This window comes from Schistocerca serialis, chromosome 1 (genome assembly GCF_023864345.2).
Source record: "Schistocerca serialis cubense isolate TAMUIC-IGC-003099 chromosome 1, iqSchSeri2.2, whole genome shotgun sequence".
NCBI classification, from domain to species: Eukaryota; Metazoa; Arthropoda; class Insecta; order Orthoptera; family Acrididae; genus Schistocerca; species Schistocerca serialis.
This window is the reverse complement of record NC_064638.1, coordinates 315,929,649-315,949,721: the sequence shown is the minus strand read 5'-3', so window position 1 is coordinate 315,949,721 and position 20,073 is coordinate 315,929,649. Positions and strand designations below refer to the sequence as shown.

At 45.2% G+C, this 20,073-nt stretch overlaps 1 protein-coding gene and 1 pseudogene across 1 annotated transcript in view; one reads left to right on the top strand and one right to left on the bottom strand.

Moving 5' to 3' along the window:
- The window catches only part of LOC126470087 (2-oxoglutarate dehydrogenase complex component E1-like), a 165,207-nt gene extending 153,832 nt beyond the window's left edge, over positions 1-11,375 (top strand). The window contains exon 16 of the mRNA XM_050097661.1: positions 10,882-11,375. Coding sequence (XP_049953618.1) covers positions 10,882-11,061 — 180 coding nt within the window. The 3' untranslated portion in view covers positions 11,062-11,375. The remainder of the gene's footprint in view (positions 1-10,881) is intronic.
- Positions 11,376-18,492: 7,117 nt separating this feature from the next.
- LOC126425237 (5S ribosomal RNA) lies at positions 18,493-18,610 on the bottom strand (annotated as a pseudogene).
- Between the last annotated feature and the right edge of the window lie 1,463 nt (positions 18,611-20,073).

The following is a 20,073-nucleotide window of genomic DNA, read 5'->3' as shown; positions in this document are numbered from 1 at the left end:
CAATGTCGCGATACGATAAACCGCAATCTCGATAGGCTATAATCCGACGTTTATCAGAGTCGGAAACGTGATGGTACGCATTTCTCCTCCTTACACGAGGCATCACAACAACGTTTCACCAGGCAACGCCGGTCAACTGCTGTTTGTGTATGAGAAATCGGTTGGAAACTTTCCTCATGTCAGCACATTGTAGGTGTCGCCACCGGCGCCAACCTTGTGTGAATGCTCTGAAAAGCTAATCATTTGCATATCAGAGCATCTTCTTTCTGTCGGACAAATTTCGCGTCTGTAGCTAATATAGTCATCTTCGTGGTGTAGAAATTTTAATGGCCAGTAATGTATTTCGGGGAAGTCCACTTACAAAGTTTCAAGGAGCAGTATTATGTGAGGAGTCTAGGAAGATACTATAGCCCCCTAAGTATGGCTCCCGTAGGGACCGCAAAGACTGGATTAGACCTTTTACGGTAGCTCAGAGGCATCCAAGTAGTCATTCTTCCCGCACTCCATACACGGTGTGAACCCTAATGTATCGTACTGGCATATTGGAAAGTACCCTCTGCAGTGTAGTTCATACCGGTTTTCAGTGTCTGGCGTAGATGTGGATGTAAGTGAAGAGTACGCCCTTCTTTAACTTGTAATTTGAGGCACAAACATTGTTATGGAATCATTCGAATATCTTCTGATGTGACACCTACCCTACGAGTTTGAAACCATTTTATCGATTCGTTACAAGTGCAACAGCTTCTATTTGTGACAGTACGCGTGTTTCCATTACCGGTACCCAGTAATAGTCAAGTAGGATGACCTGAAAAATGAACCTGTGAATCCGGCCTCGTCATTTCATAGCCGCCGCCGTAGCCCAGTTAGGCCCCAGCCTTCGCAGGTGCCGCAGCTTGGTTCAGCTGTGTACACAGTGTCGGCTGAGTGTTCGGATAAGAACATTGTAAGAAGGACTTCCGTACGCATCAGAATGTCGTGTGTAATACCATCAATTTTGGTTTTCCATACCCCCAAACTAGAGCAATAATTCTGAAAATCTATTCATTTTTTGTGTGAGAAGATACTTCTACGGAGAAGGACGTGGAGCTTTACAATATAATTTTGTATAAAACTCTTTGTGTGTGAAAGTAAGAAACATCGTAACTTGAGAGAGAATCATACAGGAGTGAAGTGAGGAGCCGGCCGGTGTGGCCGAGCGGTTCTAGGCGCTTCAGTCTGGAACCGCGCGGCCGCTGCGGTCGCAGGTTCGAGTCTTGCCTCGGGCGTGGATGTGTGTGATGTCCTTCGGTTAGTTAGGTTTTAGTTCTAAGTTCTAGGGGACTGATGACCTCAGATGTTAAGTCCCACAGTGCTCAGAGCCATTTGAACCATTTGAAGTGAGGAAGTAGATTTCACGTCCCGCTATGACGAAATCTTAAAAGTTTACTGCTGCCCATGCCAGACTGTGAACGAAAGCACTAAATGCCGATAATTTTCCTTTCAATAATTCCAATGACTCTATTAAGAGAGCTTTGGCAGAATTTGGGACAATCCATCTGGCACGACGGGAAAATTGGAGAGACACGAGATATTTCAAGGATGTGAGAATTATCGTAGTTGATCTACAAGATCAAGGTTTAAGAGCGCTGTTGATTTATGAAACGCAACCGAAAACGTGCGCGGCATGTGGAGCAACGGAGCATCGTAAAGCGGCTTGCCCTCAGTCGCGGCTCGTATCGACATTAGCAGTAACCAGGAAGTAAACGGAAACGAATGGTCACTCCCACAAAGCGATGCGCCGTGTGTCGCGGGCGTCACCATGGTCTAGTAGGATTCCGAACCAGATCCTGTTTCCCAGCTTGGCAGCAAACCAAGAAAAGAAACATCATCGCAATCGCAACACAGCTAGCAGGTCAACAGTAAAAAAGAATGGTTAGAGAATCAGAAGTCACCGAATCAAACGAGCGATTAGTGAGAAAGAAACGGGGATGAGTAATAAGCCACAATAATAAAGACGAGTCGGCAAATGGAAAGTAAATCAGAAAATACTGACAAACTACTCGGAAACGCAGGATAATAATGGAAAAACAAAGAAGAGCCTTTGGGGAGTTCGAAAGGGTCGACATCAAAAAAGGAAACTCAGAAGAACAGTATGGGAATTGAAGCGAGGGCAGCAGAAGGACACAGGTCAGAACTAGAAGTAGCACGAGGAGAAACAGCGGACTGATCGTGGACAGGGACAGCGGAGCGCAGAAAGAACAGACAACACAGGTAATAATCGAGGTAATACATTCAGATGGAAAGACAATATCAAATTACGTACGGAGAAACCTAAATCAGATAGTCTGAGCAATCCAAACACACATATCAGTCTCACAGCCTTTCAGATTAAATTAGTTGCACTGCGCCATGGGCACATTTGAAGCATTTATGCAGCCACAGGAACGAGAACCAAAGTGGATAGCTGTGAATTATATAGTCGAGAAGTTATTTCGTTTTTCGATTATTTTAAAACCCCTGTTATCATCTGGAAATAAGATTTCCTTCTAAACCCCAAAGATGAGACGCCCAATTTCAATTATTGTGAAGAGCCGTCTGTCATAGCAACAGTTTTGGATCTAATCGCTACATGGGATAAATTTCATGCAGAAAGGCTAGCTTATTGTAGTGAACTGTGAATTTTTTCTCTTTGCTGTCGAACATGAAATGATGAGCAGATGACTGATGAGATTGCCGCACGTTAGGAGCCAGCAACTAATTAATATCAATAATTAAATGAAATCAAACACAAAGGGTACGAAGTTAAGGGGTTCATGTATGAAAGTAAAAGGTTGCTTATACGATCAAACCATGAAAGAAATGTAGTTACGTAATTTCGTGTTGTTTACATGAACCAAAACAAAATTATAAATCTCAGGGCGAATTTGACTGGGTGCGAACACGACTCAGTTATTAAGGGGAAGGAGGAAGGGGACGAATCGTCTCACAACTATTCCTTATCTTTCGTCGTGTACTGCTGTCAGCGGCAGGTGCTGAGTCGGTAAGGCGTGTCGCGAGGGCCAGTTCGGCGCGAATCGGCTGCCCTCATCAGCAATCGCGGCTTTGCGGCGAGGCCGCATTGTCTACCAGTGTCGGTTGCGTGGCCGAAGCTACCACGGTGTCGGAAGGCGGATGTTGGCGATATGTGGAAGAGCGCCCATTCCTCTCGCTTCCGCGATGTCTCCACAACTCCCCCTCACACTTCTCCTCCATCTCTCAGCTCAACTCGTCTTCGAAATATTCTTTGTTTTGGCATTGTCACTAGCGGACAAAATTTTCAATGCACCCCAATGACAAATCGCTGTTTCATAGCCACGTCTATCCGTGCGAGGTGGAAATTTGCCATCTGGCATGGGCTGGCGTGTGCCTCGTGAATCAACATCTCTCACGATTTCACATTCTTACAATGTTTTCCTGCATTCCGAGGCTGTTGTGAGAGCAGCTACACAACACTTCTTTATAACCACTCTCTCTGTGTGAGGCCTGGACAGACATGTTTACACCGAGCGAGGTGGCGCAGTGGCTAGCACACTGGACTCGCATTCGGGAGGACGACGGTTTAATCCCGCGTCCGGCCTCCTGATTTAGGTTTTCCGTGATTTCCCTAAATCGCTCCAGGCAAATGCCGGGATGGTTCCCTTGAAAGGGCACGGCCGACTTCTTTCCCCGTCCTTCCCTAATCCGATGAGACCGATGACCTCACTGTCTGGTCTCTTCCCCCAAATAACTCAACCCTCAGACTCATGTTTGGTCTCCGTTTCAAAATCTGCCGGCGTTCGTGGTGCTGGAAATGTCGGCACTTCCTGCTTCTAAGGCAGGTAAAATGACTGCCGCCGGTCCAGAATAACTCACATGCTTTCACGCATACATTCTTGGCGTTCTGTCCTAATGGCTGCAGGTGTCCATCAGTTCCCGGCACGCTTCTCATTGTCAGACAGACCCTTCGCAGCGTGTCCCTCCTTGAGCGAGGGGAGGGCGTCCGCCCAGCTTGCCACTGTGTGCTTGCAGAATGCCGGCGGTATCCTCTCCTCGAGGGCTCCCCCAGGGTGTCCGTTTCCCTCCTCCTCGGCCGCTTGCAGCGTGTTGGCGAAAGTGGCCGCAGTTGGACATATTACATTATTCCTATGTGATTCTGGTCGCAGCCAGTTGGCTGGCTAGAGTGACCACACAAAGCCTCCGTATTACAAATGCAACCAGTAAAGAATTTCATTCTGTATAGTTTTCTTATCACGCAGCATACCACGTAACCATAAATTAACAGTCACAGAAGGTTTTCAGAGGCAGAGGTCAATGTAAATTAAAGTGCTACCTGTTGAGGACTGAGGTAATGGAAACAGACATGCATGAAATGTGGGAACGAATGAAAGTAATATTCTCAAATTTAATGGTATTATTGACTAATTTCGTCTCCAAAAGTCAATTTATCGACTCATTAGAGAACGTAAGCACACAAAAGAGGCTTATAGGAAGGATAAACAACCTGCAAGGGACAGTACACTATCTGATCAAAAGTACTTGGACTCCCATTAGTGGACATTAATGTGGGACTTGTCCACTTCCCACCTTTAGGACGGCTTGAACTCTGCCGCCGACTCTTTCATTGAAGTGTCTGAATATATGTTGAGGAATAGCAGCCCTTTCTTCCTCAAGCGCCGAAACTAGAGAAGGAACTGATGTTAGACACTAGGGTGTCTCGGAAGCGGGGAGCCGCGAGAACTGTGGCAAGGCGCCTCAAACCACGCGGCTACCCTGCGCGGCGCGATCATTTCTTCCACACTTTTCGTTCACTTAAGCGCAATAAAGTGGGCGTTCTGACTGATCGCAAAGCTATTCTATTGGGTTGGTCGGGACTCTGGGCAGCTTTGGCCATTCAGATACTGCTATGTGATAGGGAGTATTGTTATACTGATGCATACAGTCATTGTATCTGATCCGTTCGTTTACTATTATGGAGAACACTGTGCTGTAAAATGTGATCATATTCCTTTTTTGGTAAGTTTCTACGGGACCAAACTGCTGGCCCTGTGCTTACACACTACTTAATCTAACTAAACTAACTTGCTCCAAGGACAACACACACACCCATGCTCGAGGGAGGACTCGCACCTCCGATGCGGGGAGCCGCGAGAACCGTGGCAAGGCGTCTCAAACCACGCGGGTACCCTGCGCGGCACGATCATATTCTTTCACACTTTTCATTTTCTTAAGCGCAATAAATGGGTCACAACTTCGCCAGTCAACACCACCATACCGTAACACCACTCCCACCGTATTTCACTGATGGAGTTAAATGTGATACCAGGTAACGGACTCAGGCATTCGCCATATCGAAACCTTTCCATCGTATTTCCACAAAGCACAGCGTCACTCAGCACTCCAAATCACTCGTTTCCAGTCATCCACTACCCAGTGGTGTCACTCTTTGCATCACTTCAAATATCGTTTAACGCTGACTACAGAAATGTGTAGCTTATGACGAGATGCTAGACCATTGTACCCCACTCTTTGTAGCTCCCTACACACAGTAACTGTGCTAGCTGGACTGCTGTTAGCACTTTTAGCTTACGAGTAATTCATTCCCCTGATTTCATGCAATTTTTTACAATCATCCTTCACAATGCAATGAAATGTCCCTGTCTGTCAGTACATGAGGTCTGCCAGGTCTTGGTTTAGGTAAGGTTGTTTCTTCGTGTTTTTGCACGTCATAATCACATACCAACAGTCAACTTGTGCGGCTTTAGAAGGGGTAAAATGCCTGTGATGGATTTGTTACTCACGTGACATCCAAGGACTACCCTTTCTGTAGTTACTACTTCTCTACTGACAACATAATCCTCCCCATCTCCTTTTACACTGGCAGGTCCGCGTTTCGTGACATCTAGTGTTCACTGGACGTGGTGAGCATATGATAGTCAAGAACGCCTTTAAGGCGGCAAAGACTCCTTTATCAACACCTCACTGAGTTTGAAAGAGGTTGTGTCATAGAGCTACGAGAAGCTGGATGTTTCTTCTGCGACAGTGCAGCAAGACTTGGTAGGTATATAGCCATTGTGCCTCATTGCTGGCAGTGGTGGTTACGAGAATGTACTCTCACAAGATGATGGGGCTGTGGACGGCCACGGGGCACTATTTATTGAATTTATTTAATCGTTCGGTGATTTTATACAATATACGGTTGATAGAAGGCAAGTGATTTTATACAATATACATATGATATAAGGCAAGATTAAACCTTAAAGTCCATGATTTTCAACCAATTAATTAAGCTGGGTGTGAGAGCGAACAAGTCGTCGGGAATTCCAGGGTATGAGTGAAGTGGACAGCGTTGGACTAAATGTTCAATTGTCTGCTCTTCTTGATTACATTCACACATTGGTGAACTGATCCAACCCCATTTGTACCTGAAGTAGCTACAACAACCATGTCCAGTCCTTAACCTGTTGAGGCGGCACCAGAGGTTCCTCGGTAGGTCAATACCTTTTGGCTTCTTTGTGGGATCAAGGTGATGGGCTCTTGTTCCCAATGTTTTTGTTGTCCGTTCACGCTTCCAGCTTTCATTTAGATCAAAACCATCCGCTATGAGTTGTCCTGCAGTAACACTTGCTGGTCTTCTTGATCGCAATCGTTGCTGTGGCGGATGACAGAATTCCTGGTGCAGTGGTAGAGAGGGTGATGCAGATATTTTCTTGGCCTCCCTCAGTAGATCTTGTTTTCGCCTTAAGTGAGGTGGAGGGATGTGACTCAGTACAGGTAACCAGTGGCATGGGGTTGATTTGATGGAACCAGTAATACAGCGTATTGTGTCGCTAAGTTCTGTATCTACCTTCTTCACATGTACACTTTCCAACCAGACATGTGCACAGTACTCAGCAGCAGAGTACACAAGACTGATGCCAGTTCAATGCAGACAGTCAGCAGAGTTTCCCCAGGTTGTACCACTGAGCTTATGTAGTATGTTGTTCCTTGCAGCAACTTTATGAGAAAGCTTGGTGATGAGCTTGTCCATTGAGCAGAACTCTTGGTTTGTAGTTCGCAGCACGATTCGCTAAATGGAAACAAGAGACTTCAGTTTTTGACGTGCTTGGGATCAATCTCCAGGTCTTGAAGAAAGCTGACATCTTCTCCAGATCCTCCGTAAGAATTCGTTCACCATCTTTGAAATTACTGCTCTGTGCTACCAGTGCGATGTCATCAGCATAGATGAATTTAGTTGATATTGTGGTTGGTAAATCATTAATGTATAAATTGAATAGTGATGGGGCTAAAACAGATCCCTGTGGTAGTCCATTATTTAGTTTCCGTTTGTGGCTTTTAGAGATGCCTAGGAACACTTCAAATTGCCTTTCACTAAGCATGCTGGATATTACAGCCACAATTTCTCGACTTGGTACAATTTGCAGTAGCTTGTAGATCAGTCCCTGTCGCCAGACAGTGTCATACGCGGCTGTAAGATCGATGAAGACAGCTGTTGATTTCAGATGGCCTTGAAAACCTGCTTCAGTATGGGTAGTTAGGGCAAGAACTTGATCGGTGCAGCTGCCTCCTTGTCTGAAGCCAGCTTGTTCAGGAGGGAAGACCACCGTGTTCAGCGTATGGCTGTATGGCATCGTACTACATCTGCAGCAGGAATTTTGGAAGCAGTTGACTTCACAGTTACACAAGGAACTGTTACAAATGATTACTTCAAGGACAGTTCTGCACCAGACGCCCTGCAGCGTGCATTCCACTCACCCCAAACCACCGCCTTTTCCGACTTCAGTGGTGTCAAGCGAGAGCTGATTGGAGGGCGGGGTAGAAGTCTCTAGTGTTTCATGTTGCAAACGGGTTCTGCCTCAGTGCCAGCGATGGCCGTGTGTTGCATAGGAGGAGGCTAGATGAGCGCCTGCAACCAATCTGTGTGCGTGCTAAGCACACTGGACCTGCTCGGGAGTTAGGTCTGAGGAGCGATATTATATGAGAGCAGGAGCACTCTCGCGGTTAGACCACGCTCTCTGACTGCAAACTCGTTCGTCAATCTGGTATTCGACCTGTTGTGCTTTCCTTTCATGAACATCCAGGGGGTGTTTTCCAACAGGATAACAGTAGCCCGCATACTGCTGTTGTAACCCAACATGCTCTACGGAGTGTCGACATTTAGCCTTGGTCTACTCGACGACCAGATCCGTCGCCAATCGAGCACACGTGGGGCATGATTGGACGACAACTCTAGCGTCATCCAACAACAGCATACACTATTCCTGTACTGGCTGACCAAGTGCAACAGGCATCGAATTCCATCCCACAAACCGACATCCGGCTTCTGCACCACACAATGCATGCACGTTTGCATGGTTGCATTCAACATTTTGCGTTTTGACGATTACACCAGTTATTAATGTACCAGAATTGCACGTTTGCGATAGCGTACCTCGCGCTTACACTAACTTGTGATCTTTATTAAATATGTTACCTAGACAAATGTATTCCAGACATTACATTACTCTATATTAATTATTTTTAGTGCTACATTTTTTACGTCTGTGTATGCTGGAACACTTACCAAAATTCTAAACACCACGAACTGTCCTGCAAAGGAAGCATGCAACACAACCGAGAACTGGCGAACCTTTCGCCAGAGCGACGTGAAAAGCGCAGTCAAGGAATAAAGCACCAGGCATATTGTAAAGCAACATTATACACAGCACAAAAAAGATCCTGTCATCCGAGGAGAGCAGTGTTACGAAATTACTGTTCAAAACGCTGTAACCACACAGTCCCTGGAACCCCAGAACGCATAGTAGGTTTCTTTGGATGCCAACAATATACGGATGCAAGTTACCATGGGGAGGGACAATCAAAATGACCTATTCCGGACACCTATATCGAGCTCGTGATAGGTGACTCTAAGACCAACAAACACCTTAATAGGAGTTGGCTCTGAGCACTATGGGACTTAACATCTGAGGTCATCAGTCCCCTAGAACTTAGAACTACTTAAACCTAACTAACCTAAGGACGTCACACACATCCATACCCGAGGCAGGGTTCGAACCTGCGACCGTAGCGGTCGCGCGGTTCCAGACTGAAGCACCTAGAACCGCTCGGTCACACAGGCCGGCTAGTAGGAGTTGACAGCGGGCATTGTGGAACATTAAAAACCTATTACTCCACAGAAACGTACGAAGCAGATGGTACGAATGCTCATAACCAGCCTTGCAAAGGAGCATGTAACACTTCTGATTCCGGATTGGAAATTCTTCCAATCGTCGTAAGATAATGCATTCGCTTGGACTCTCGCACACTTCACAGCCTACACTTTACAAGTCAGAGCTCAAATCCTTAGTGAATCGAAAGAACACTTAATCATGTGCGGTGGATAGTGTACAATAAAACAGGCGCCAATTATACACTACTCACCATTAAAATTGCTACACCAAAAAGAAATGCTGATGGACAAATATATTATACTAGAACTGACATGTGATTACATTTTCACGTAATTTGGGTGCATAGAAACTGAGAAATCAGTACCCAGAACAACCACCTCCGGCCGTAATAACGGCCGTGATACGCCTCGGCATTGAGTCAAACAGAGCTTGGATGACGTGTACAGGTACAGCTGCCCTTGCAGCTTCAGCACGATACCACAGTTCATCAAGAGTAACGACTTGGCGTATTGTGACGAACCAGTTGCTCGGCCACCATTGACCAGACGCGTTCAGTTGGTGAGAGATCTGGAGAATGTGCTGGCCAGGGCAGCAGTCGAACATTTTCAGTATCCAGAAAGGCCCGTACAGGACCTGCAGCATGCGGTCGTGCATTATCCTGCTCAAACGTATGGTTTCGTAGGGATCGAATGAGGGGTAGAGCCTCGGGTCGTAACACATCTGAAATGTAACGTCCACTGTTCAAACTGCCTTCAATGCGAACAAGAGGTGACCGAGACGTGTAACCAATGGCACCCCATACCTTCACGCCGGGTGATACGCCAGTATGGCGATGACGAATACACGCTTCCAATGTGCGTTCACCGCGATGTCGCCAAACTCGGATGTGACCATCATGATGCTGTAAACGGAACCCGGATTCATCCGAAAAAATGACGTTTTGCCATTCGTGCACCCAGGTTCGTTGTTGAGTACACCATCGCAGGCGTTCCCGTCTGTGATGCAGCGTCAAGGGTAACCGCAGCCATGGTCTCCGAGCTGATAGTCCATGCTGCTGCAAACGTCGTCGAACTGTTCGTGCTGATGGTTGTTGTCTTGCAGACGTCCCTATTTGTTGACTCAGGGATCGAGACATGGCTGCACGAACAGTTACAGCCATGCGGATAAGATGCCTGTCATCTGGACTGCTATTGATACGAGGCCGTTGGGATCCAGCACGGCGTTCCATATTATCCCCCTGAACCCACCGATCCCATATTCTGCTAACAGCCATTGGATCTCGACCAACGCGAGCAGCAATGTCGCGATACGATAAACCGGAATCGCGATAGGCTACAATCGAAAGTCGGAAATGTGATGGTACGCATTTCTCCTCCTTACATAGGCATCACAACAACGTTTCACCAGGCAACGCCGGTCAACTGCTGTTGGTGTATGAGAAATCGGTTGGAAACTTTCCTCATGTCAGCAAGTTGTAGGTGTCGCCACTGGCGCCAACCTTGTGTGAATGCTCTGAAAAGCTAATCATTTGCATGTCACAGCATCTTCTTCCTGTCGGTTAAATTTCGCGTCTGTAGCTTGTGATCTTCGTGGTGGCCAGTAGTTTGCATTTAAAAAAACTGACTGGATGTTGGTGATTACGGGCTCCACTCGACTTTAAAGCAGCGCCGCACACTTCACTTTCTTTCCTCCTGTGCGGATTTCCAATTTTGTCCAGGGCGCCTGGAGCTACGTGCGGGAGCGGCTCTGCTCCCTGTTGCCTGACCGCGAGCTGCAGTTCGTGGGGCGGCCGCCTGCCTCTGCGCCTGCCACGGGCTCCTCGTGGAAGCACCACCTGGAGGAGCGCACGCTGCTAGACCAGGCCATGCAGCTCGCCACAGAGAAGGCCGCCGAGTGACGGCCGCTGTCGCTGGCTGAAGCAGTTCGGCCGAGGAACTGTGGACGACACTTTGCCTTTGCCGTGATCTCGAGTAATGGATCTGTACAGCATGAGAACATAAATAAACGTGTGAGGGAAGTTAAAGTTATACAAAGAAAATGATGCTGTATTCCAAATGAGAGTACGACGGTGAACACAGAGTAGAATTAACTCCGTTCAGTTACTCTCATAAACTTACAGTTATTCTTTCACTGATAGCAGTATTGAATGTGCAGCAAGAGTCCCCAGTTTCACTCCTAGCAATGTTTCTAAATGCTACTATACAAGCTACATCACTCATTTTCACGACATGGAGTAAACAACACACGCAATAATCATCGATGGTCATTGGAAAATACACACGCTTCAGTGGATAGCAATTTCCAAGTTCGTTTTGCCAGTGAATAGTATGTATGGAAACAAATGATTAGTCTCAGTTACCCAGTGACAGAATTGAAACCGTTGGGCATTGTCGCCAACGTGGAGATTTTGGACACGCTGTATGTGAAATGGATAAAGGTTTTCCGCATGTAATGTTTCCCATACACGTGTCTGTGGGACATTCATACGCAGGGACATTCTTCGTATGCTGTTACTGGGTCTTCGCTCACACTTGCGATACTTCCTTGCTGTTCTTGCAAAGTTTGTTGACGTACACGCTCGGACGAAAAATGTCTACTTGGAAGAGAGCCTGTTGCACGCAAAGTGATAAACACTTTGGTGAACACCCTGCGACCAGGTAATCGTCAAGTCGGAAAGCGCCTTTGGTATTCTTCTCTTGCAGCGGTAGCACTACCGTCGCAGAAACCATAAACATACACCACATCAGCGTATTCCTCATTACTGTAGACTTGTGGCATTGTTAGCAGCGCTTGTACGAACACAGTTAACACCACACACTACACAGCTAACCGCTCCGTGTCCGCAGTTCGTGGTCGCGCGGTAGCGTTCTCGCTTCCCGCGCCCGGGTTCTCGGGTTCGATTCCCGGCGGGGTCAGGGATTTTCTCTGCCTCGTGATGGCTGGGTGTTGTGTGACGTCCTTAGGTTAGTTAGGTTTAAGTAGTTCTAAGTTCTAGGGTACTGATGACCATAGATGTTAAGTCCCATAGTGCTCAGAGCCATTTGAACCATTTTTTTTAACCGATCCGTCGCCGGTACACTACACAATGCGGCTTACACGGCGCAAACAACGGGTGATAGTACTACGTACGTCACATGGCCATAATACGTGGCAGGTTACATAGCGTAAACACGGCAAGTACCCGTGAACTGTTTGCAAGACAATCACGTTACGCTCCAGTTGTATTGCGTATTCGTTCACGTTGTGCACATCAATTTTGCAGAATTAAAGTCCATTTCAATACCCATACCTCCCTAACGAAGCATTTGCGAACCTATGTTCATATAACATTTTTTGTTCAGAATTACTTATACTATCACTGTTTAAAATATTGACCTTCCCTCCCCAAACACGCTGCATAAACATCTAACTGATGAACGCTACTTTAAGATCTCAAACATCCAGAATATGACTGTATGTAACTTATCGAGGAGAATATTCGAAAACACCAGATTAACTATACATATCTGCAGTGCAACAGTTCACTCAAAAATCCATAGGGATTCGGTCTCCATATTAATTGCTCTCAACTCCATTTGCTTGTATTTTCACGCAAACTAAAAAATACTTTAAAAATCTCCAAACGTTATCATACTTGCGAATTTTTTAAAATAAGTATGAGTACAATTCTCATCTTAAGAAACAAGTAGTTTATACTAAATACATACAGTTCCTATATTATACCCGTGGGTAATGATTACTCGCATTTGACTGAATATTTATAAACATATTACATTATTTTACAGATATCTTGCAATATGACGTTTAAGATAATGGACTAGAATAGTGTGAAATTTAGTCACAGATAAACTGAGAAATGGTTTTAAAAATGAATATAACTCTGCTAGACCATTCTCCTTTACGATGACTGATAATTTGTGTCAAATAAAAAAGAATTAAAATGTATAATCTCCAATTCATGGATAGCTGATTGTGCATCTTCAGTATAGTGTCACTTGTTGACATCTTGAATCAGTAATCTGAAATACTATGAACTTCTATTCATTGTATTTATTGGGCCCTCGGTTAGATGATGTGCCATACTCCAGACCCACTTATTGTCACAGCACTAAATACAAATGTAATATATTGTAACGTTAGAAGCGTGCGGTACACTATTTAAAAAGAATGAAGTCTGCAAGGCGAGGATTTACTGTCGAAACCAGTAGCAGAACAATAAAGATTTTTGTACGTGCTTGGTCATTATACATAAAAATATACTATATTTATTATTTTCTTTAAGGAGTGAAGAAATTGTTCATCCATGTCAATAGTTTATCTCTTTATTCATAAATACACTGAAGCGCCAAATACATTGGTATAGGCATGGTTACTCAAATGCAGAGATATTTAAACAGGCAGAATAGAGCGCTGCGGTCGGCAACGTCTATATAAGACAATAAGTTTCTGGCGCAGTTGTTAGGTCGGTTACTGCTGCTACAATCGTAGGTTATCGAGATTTAAGTAAGTTTGAACGTGGTGTTATAGTCGGCGCACGAACGATGGGACACAGCATCTCCGAGGTAGTGATGAAATGGAAACTTTCCCGTACGAACATTTCGCGAGTGTACCACGAATATCAGGAATGAGGCAAAACATCAAACCTCTGACATCGCTGCGGCCGGAGAAAGATCCTGCAAGAACGGGACCAACGACGACTGAAGAGAATCGTTGAACGTGACAAAAGTGCAAATCCTTCCGCAAACTGCTGCAGATTTCAGTGCTGGGCCATCTAAAAGTGTCAGAGTGCGAACCATTCAACGAAACATCATTGATATGGGCTTTCGGAGCCGGAGACCCACTCGTGTACCCTTGATGACTGCATAACACAAAACTTTACGCCTCGCCTGGACCCGTGAACACCGACATTGGGCTGTCGATGACGGGAAACATGTTGCCTGGTCGGACGAGTCTCGTTTCAAGCTGTATCTTGGAATTTGTTCTCATTTATCGCTACACTGTAATGTTGAAGGGACTCAAAAATGAATGTGAGCTATTTCTTATTATCTTATGGAGATGCCGAAAAAACTAAAATATAGCCCAGATATGCATAACAGAACGTAAATCTGAAGAGGATGTTATCAATCAAGGGAAATGGTGTTATTATCACTGTTTTAGAAATGTCCTCAGTAGCCATGGGAATCTGTAGCTAAGCTTTTGTACAGTCTAGAGCACTGAAGTAGAAAAATACTTGCCAAGGTGTGAGTAAAGTCTTGGATGTTCGGAATCAGGTAAGTATCAAGTACTGTGCGAGTATTGAGAGCCCGATAATCACCATATAATCAGATTTTTTTTTTTTTTTTTTTTTTAACTTTTGGTAATTTGTTGATTGCAGTTTTAAGTACTCATGGCCTGTATGGTGCCGGTCTGTGCACTTTGTGATGGGCTGCTGGACCTGGTGTAGTATTAATTTTGTAAGCAGTGTTGCGTCTAAACCCTCTCTGTTTAAATATCCCACTAGTTGTCTGGATAACACGGTGGTAGATGCATGCGCAATGTTAGACAAGCTGTATTTTTGATGAGTCGTGTGCTGTGGTATGTCCCAACCGTATGTGCGTTTATCCACCAGTATCAAGGTGGGTGCTGTCTTGGTCACAAAATGGTTCAAATGGCTCTGAGCACTATGGGACGTAGCATCTATGGTCATCAGTCCCCTAGAACTTAGAACTACTTAAACCTAACTAAACTAAGGACAGCACACAACACCCAGTCATCACGAGGCAGAGAATGTTTTGGTCACATAGGATATTTAAGAGATAATGATGTTGTTCCGGTGTTAAATGTTGAAGGTAAGCAAGCACGGCATCCAGTTCATTTCCCGGCGAAAGAATTTTTGTGTGCAATTCGAGATTCTAATTGTGTAGCCTGCCTTTTTAACTTCTTCAAAACTTGTCACTACCTTTTCTATTTCCAATTCTGAAGCCTGTTGGTTATTAAGCGGTTGGAGATGGGTGTCATGCTTAGAGATTGGGGAATAGTCTCCTCTGGAACTATTTGTAGACGTGGTGGAGACTGCCATTGGTACTGGGTACAAACACTCTACTGCCCTCTCGCCTTGTGTTAAATACGGGGAGAGATGAATTAAACGGAGAAAATCAATGCCCAAAATTGATTTCCCAACATCTGTGACCAGGAACTACCATAGAACTTTCTCATGCAGACAGAGGTCCATGGTGCCCACAACAGTTCCGAAAAGTTTGATATGAGACTCATCTGCGGCATGTAGTTGGACAACAAGCTTCATAAACTCCATTGGTGATTTCTCTCTGGGACTGGTGCTGAGTTCCGAGCCAATGTCAATCAAGAAGTATTTATTTTTTGAGTTGTCTAACATGTACAGTCTACTACTGTCACTCAGGAATGCAGCAAAACCATTTTGGCCCTTGCATTTTAGTTGTTAACTGACTTAAGCGAGTGCAGCAATCCAGAGTATCTACTGTGGATAGTGTCTTGCATTGGATGGTTGCACACAATGGAGCAACTGCACGCCCTGGCACCAAAGCGAACGCGGAAACAACAAAGCCATTGTCACGTAGGCCCACCTGTGTGAGGAATGAACGGTGGGCATGGCTGTGGTGGCTGGCCATAGGTCACTGCACTTGTGGTCGGGGCTTGTGACATCATTCTTGTGAGTGTATGTTTTCGCTTGGTTCACATCAGCTGCTCATGGTTGTGGGCAGAGTGTCGCACCAGGAAAGTACTGGCAGTGGTCGTCGTTGTCTGTCACATCTGTGAATAGTCATTTTCGTAACATAGCAAAAACTCTATTAGCCAGGATTAATTTGTGTCCTATCTCGTCAATTTCATGCGAGATCATTGGCAACTGCATCTGGAGCGGTAGTCTGATCAGCTACAGTGTCTGCAGCTTGATGTGGCGTGAGAATCGAGTTGATTGATTTATAGTTATGCCTCCAAAACTGAGATGGCGTCCTGTTGCCCAGTCTTTCCTGGCAAATTACTTGTAGCAGCTGTTGTACTGTTGTCTTGGCGAGTCTGTGGAACAACATTGCCTTCATGGCATCGAACCGGAGGTGCTTTTATGTCGTCTCTGATGATGTGGGCTTCAAATGGTTCAAATGGCTCTGAGCACTATGGGACTTAACATCTGTGGTCATCAGTCCCCTAGAACTTAGAACTACTTAAACCTAACTAACCTAAGGACGTGACACACATTCATGCCCGAGGCAGGATTCGAACCTGCGACCATAGCGGTCGCGCGGCTCCGGACTGAGCGCCTAGAACCGCTAGACCACCGCGGCCGGCGATATGGGCTTGCTCCCCTATGTTGCTTAATAGAACAACGAATTTAAAAGTATCGCTGAAGATGCTGTGGCTGTGTAGTGTAGTGCTCCTACCATTTTAAAGGCAAATCTATGACAATATGTGGAGTAGTTTTGCAGCGGCCGCTGATGGTTGGTGAGTGCAGGGTATTGTCATTTCCATTACACTACACAACAATGAATTTGCTACTGGTCGAAAATAACGCGAGTGTTATGTAATAGAGTGCGTTGATTCCGATTTTGCAAACAGAAATGTCGTAAGACGTCTGGATTTAAAGTTATACAGTACTGAAAACCTGTACATGGGTTAATATGTAGCTGCATCAACGAGCCGTGTTTGATGTACGATTGTGTGTGTTTTCTCAAGGCTACTCTGCTTTATGTCTCTGTGGAAAGATAAGTGTGCAGTAATAAAAGAAACAGGCAGACTTGTACAAGTTTTAACTAATCCGCGACAAGTTCTAACTTATCTCCGACCTACAGCATGCAAGTAGATTTCAACAAGTTTTATAAAATTAGTTCCCATGCAATTTCTGTTGCTCGTCCATCAGTCTGATTCGGAGATGACTAGAGAATAGTTCATGGTAGTGTGGTTCTGTGTTTCATTTACCAACAGTTTCAGAAGCATGCATTTAAGTGATTTCGTATAAGACGATTCGGTAATTCTGTATATGGTGATTCAATTCAGTAAACGTAAGATGAGTGGGCGCAGCTATGTGAATTGTTCGGACTGCTTTTACTAAATTTGTGGCAAGTATACGACGTCCGACCAGCGCAATATCATGACCAGAAAGCTACGTCTAGCTTAGAAACATTACTTCGGATGTGAACTCGGAAATCAAACAAAATCCTAGGCTCCTCATCTCTGTTGCACCGCCTGTTACTCCAGCCGAAGCCAGTGATTAAACGGTAAACGAAATCGAATGCCTTTTGCTGTTTCCAAGGTTTGGTTAAAAAAAATTGGCTCTGAGCACTATGGGAGTTAGCATCTGTGGTCATCAATCACCTAGACTTAGAACTACTTAAACCTAACTAACCTAAGGACATCACACACATCCATGCCCGAGGCAGGATTCGAACCTGCGACCGGAGCAGTCCCGCGGTTCCGGACTGAGCGCCTAGAACCGCTAGACCACCGCGGCCGGCAGCAAGAAAGGGAAGAAGCATTTCCCTCAACCAGTGACTGTAAACACATGGGTAAACGTATTGAATTATACAATAAACTTAAAAAGGTATTTCGTTCAGACATGATAGGAGGAATGTCACAGTGTTAGTGAAAGAGTACTGGAAAGCAGTTTGAAATCAAACAAAAAAATTACAGAATTTTTTTAAAAATGAAGACATACAAGGGCCTCAGAGGCCCAGTATATGCATCCTAGGGTTAGGGAAATGGGCCGTCGACTTTTCAAAGGAACGATTTCACTCGTTCGATGCGATTAGACTGCGTTAATAATCGCACACTGTGTTTTATTTTCGATGGTAATAGGGCCGTACCGAGGGGTTTGCCAGATAGCCCCACGCCACAGGCAACGCAAATATTGATTGAAAAAAACCGAAGCAAGAAAGGGTTCAAAATGGTTCAAATGGCTCTGAGCACTATGGGACTTAACATCTGTGGTCATCAGTCCCCTAGAACTTAGAACTACTTAAACCTAACTAGCCTAAGGACATCACACACATCCATGCCCGAGGCAGGATTCGAACCTGCGACCGTAGCGCCTAGAACCGCTCGGCCACAGCGGCCGGTTCCCAAGGTTTGGCTGGAGCAGAAAGATCACCACTCGTATTACTACATCTGCTGGACCAAGATATCCGGGTACAAAAAGAAGAAAACTAAAAACTAAACTCCGCTGTGTCATCTCAGCCCATAGATGTCACTGGATGTGGATATGGAGGGGCATGTGGTCACCAATCGCTATCCCGGTCGTATGTGTTTCCGAGACCGGATCCGCTACTTCTCAATCAAGTAGCTCCTCAGTGTGCCTCACATGAGCTGAGTGCACCCCGCTTGCCAACAGCGCTCGGCAGACCGGATGGACACCCATCCAAGCGCTAGCCCAGCCCGACAGTGCTTAACTTCGATGATCTGACGGGAACCGGTGTTACCACTGCGGCAAGGCCGTTGTCACACAAGAAGAAGAACAAGTCATAAATCATGTACCCGGATTTTCAGTCTGCTCTAAGGCCTGTGGCACATGGTACAGATTACACAGTACCAATTCCTCCTTCATCCGATGCAATGAACAACGAATAAAGTGATACTGAAGCTACTGAGAGTGACGCTAGGGGCATGGAATACACGAATGATCCAGACAATGATATTAGAAAGCCACATTTTATCAGCCAAGCCGAATTGTACTACGTGGTTTGCGATTTGCCTCTATCGAAAGAAATCTCTAAACTGTTGTGTTCCAGACTGAAGGAGTGGAACTTTCTCGAGAGAGGTACTACAGTTACGCATTTTCGAGATCGCCACGTGAAATTCGCAGAATACTATACCGTTGAATGCGGTGTTTGCTTTTGTCATGACGTGACAGGCAGGACTCATAAAGGAATTAGGTAACAAATACGTAGCAGAAGAGTGATGACATTTTATTGACTCTAGCTCAAGAAATCTCAAAGCTGCATTACTGCACAATGGCAACCAGAAACTATCAATTCCTATTGCTCATTCCATGAGAATGAAGAAAATCTACGAAACAATGAACATCCTCTTGATGCTAATCTATTATTCTGAGCACAAGTGGAATATCTTCGGTGATTTGAAGGCTATAGCCCTTCTGTTAGGAATGCGGACTGGGTATACAACGCGCATGTGCTTTCTTTGCTTGTGGAATAGTCGCGATGACAAGAATCACTTCATAGTGTAAAATTGCCCACCCAGAAATTTGCCTGTAGCCGGACAGCATAACGTTCAACATGTACCTCTTGTGGATCGTAATAAGATTAACGTACCTCCACTCCATATCAAACTGGTCTTACCAAACAGTTTGTTGTAGCGATGGATAAAACAAATCGTCGTTTTCAATACCTAAAAGGCAAGTTTGGAAAGATGAAAACTGACGCAAAATTGAAGGCAGGAGTCTTCGTTGGACCAGAAATACGAAAGTTGATTCGAGATCCACAACTCAGATTGGAACTCAAGGAACTACAACTAGCAACTTGGGACGCATTTGTGCTTGTAGTGCACAACTTTATTTGGAACCACAGAGCAGACAGCTATGCAGAAATTGTGGACAACTTACTAACAGCCTTCCAGGACTTCGGCTGCCGAATGTCACTAAAGATACATTTCTTGCATCCGCATCTCACCTTCTTTTCGTCAAATATGTGACCCGCGAGTGATGAGCACAGTGGAAGGTTCCACTAGGAGATGTCCACCATGGAAGCAAGACATCAAAGCCGCTACAACAATCTGGACATGTTGTGGGATTACAGTTGTTTTTTGCAGAGAGCAACAGAAGATGTTCACTGGCGGAAAGCAAGAAACTCTACACCCTTTTAAACCAAGCCATTGTCACTCTTAGTGTAGCTAAGGGTCCCTGACTCATGTCAGAGGCAAATAAACATTTATAATTCACTTCTTAATG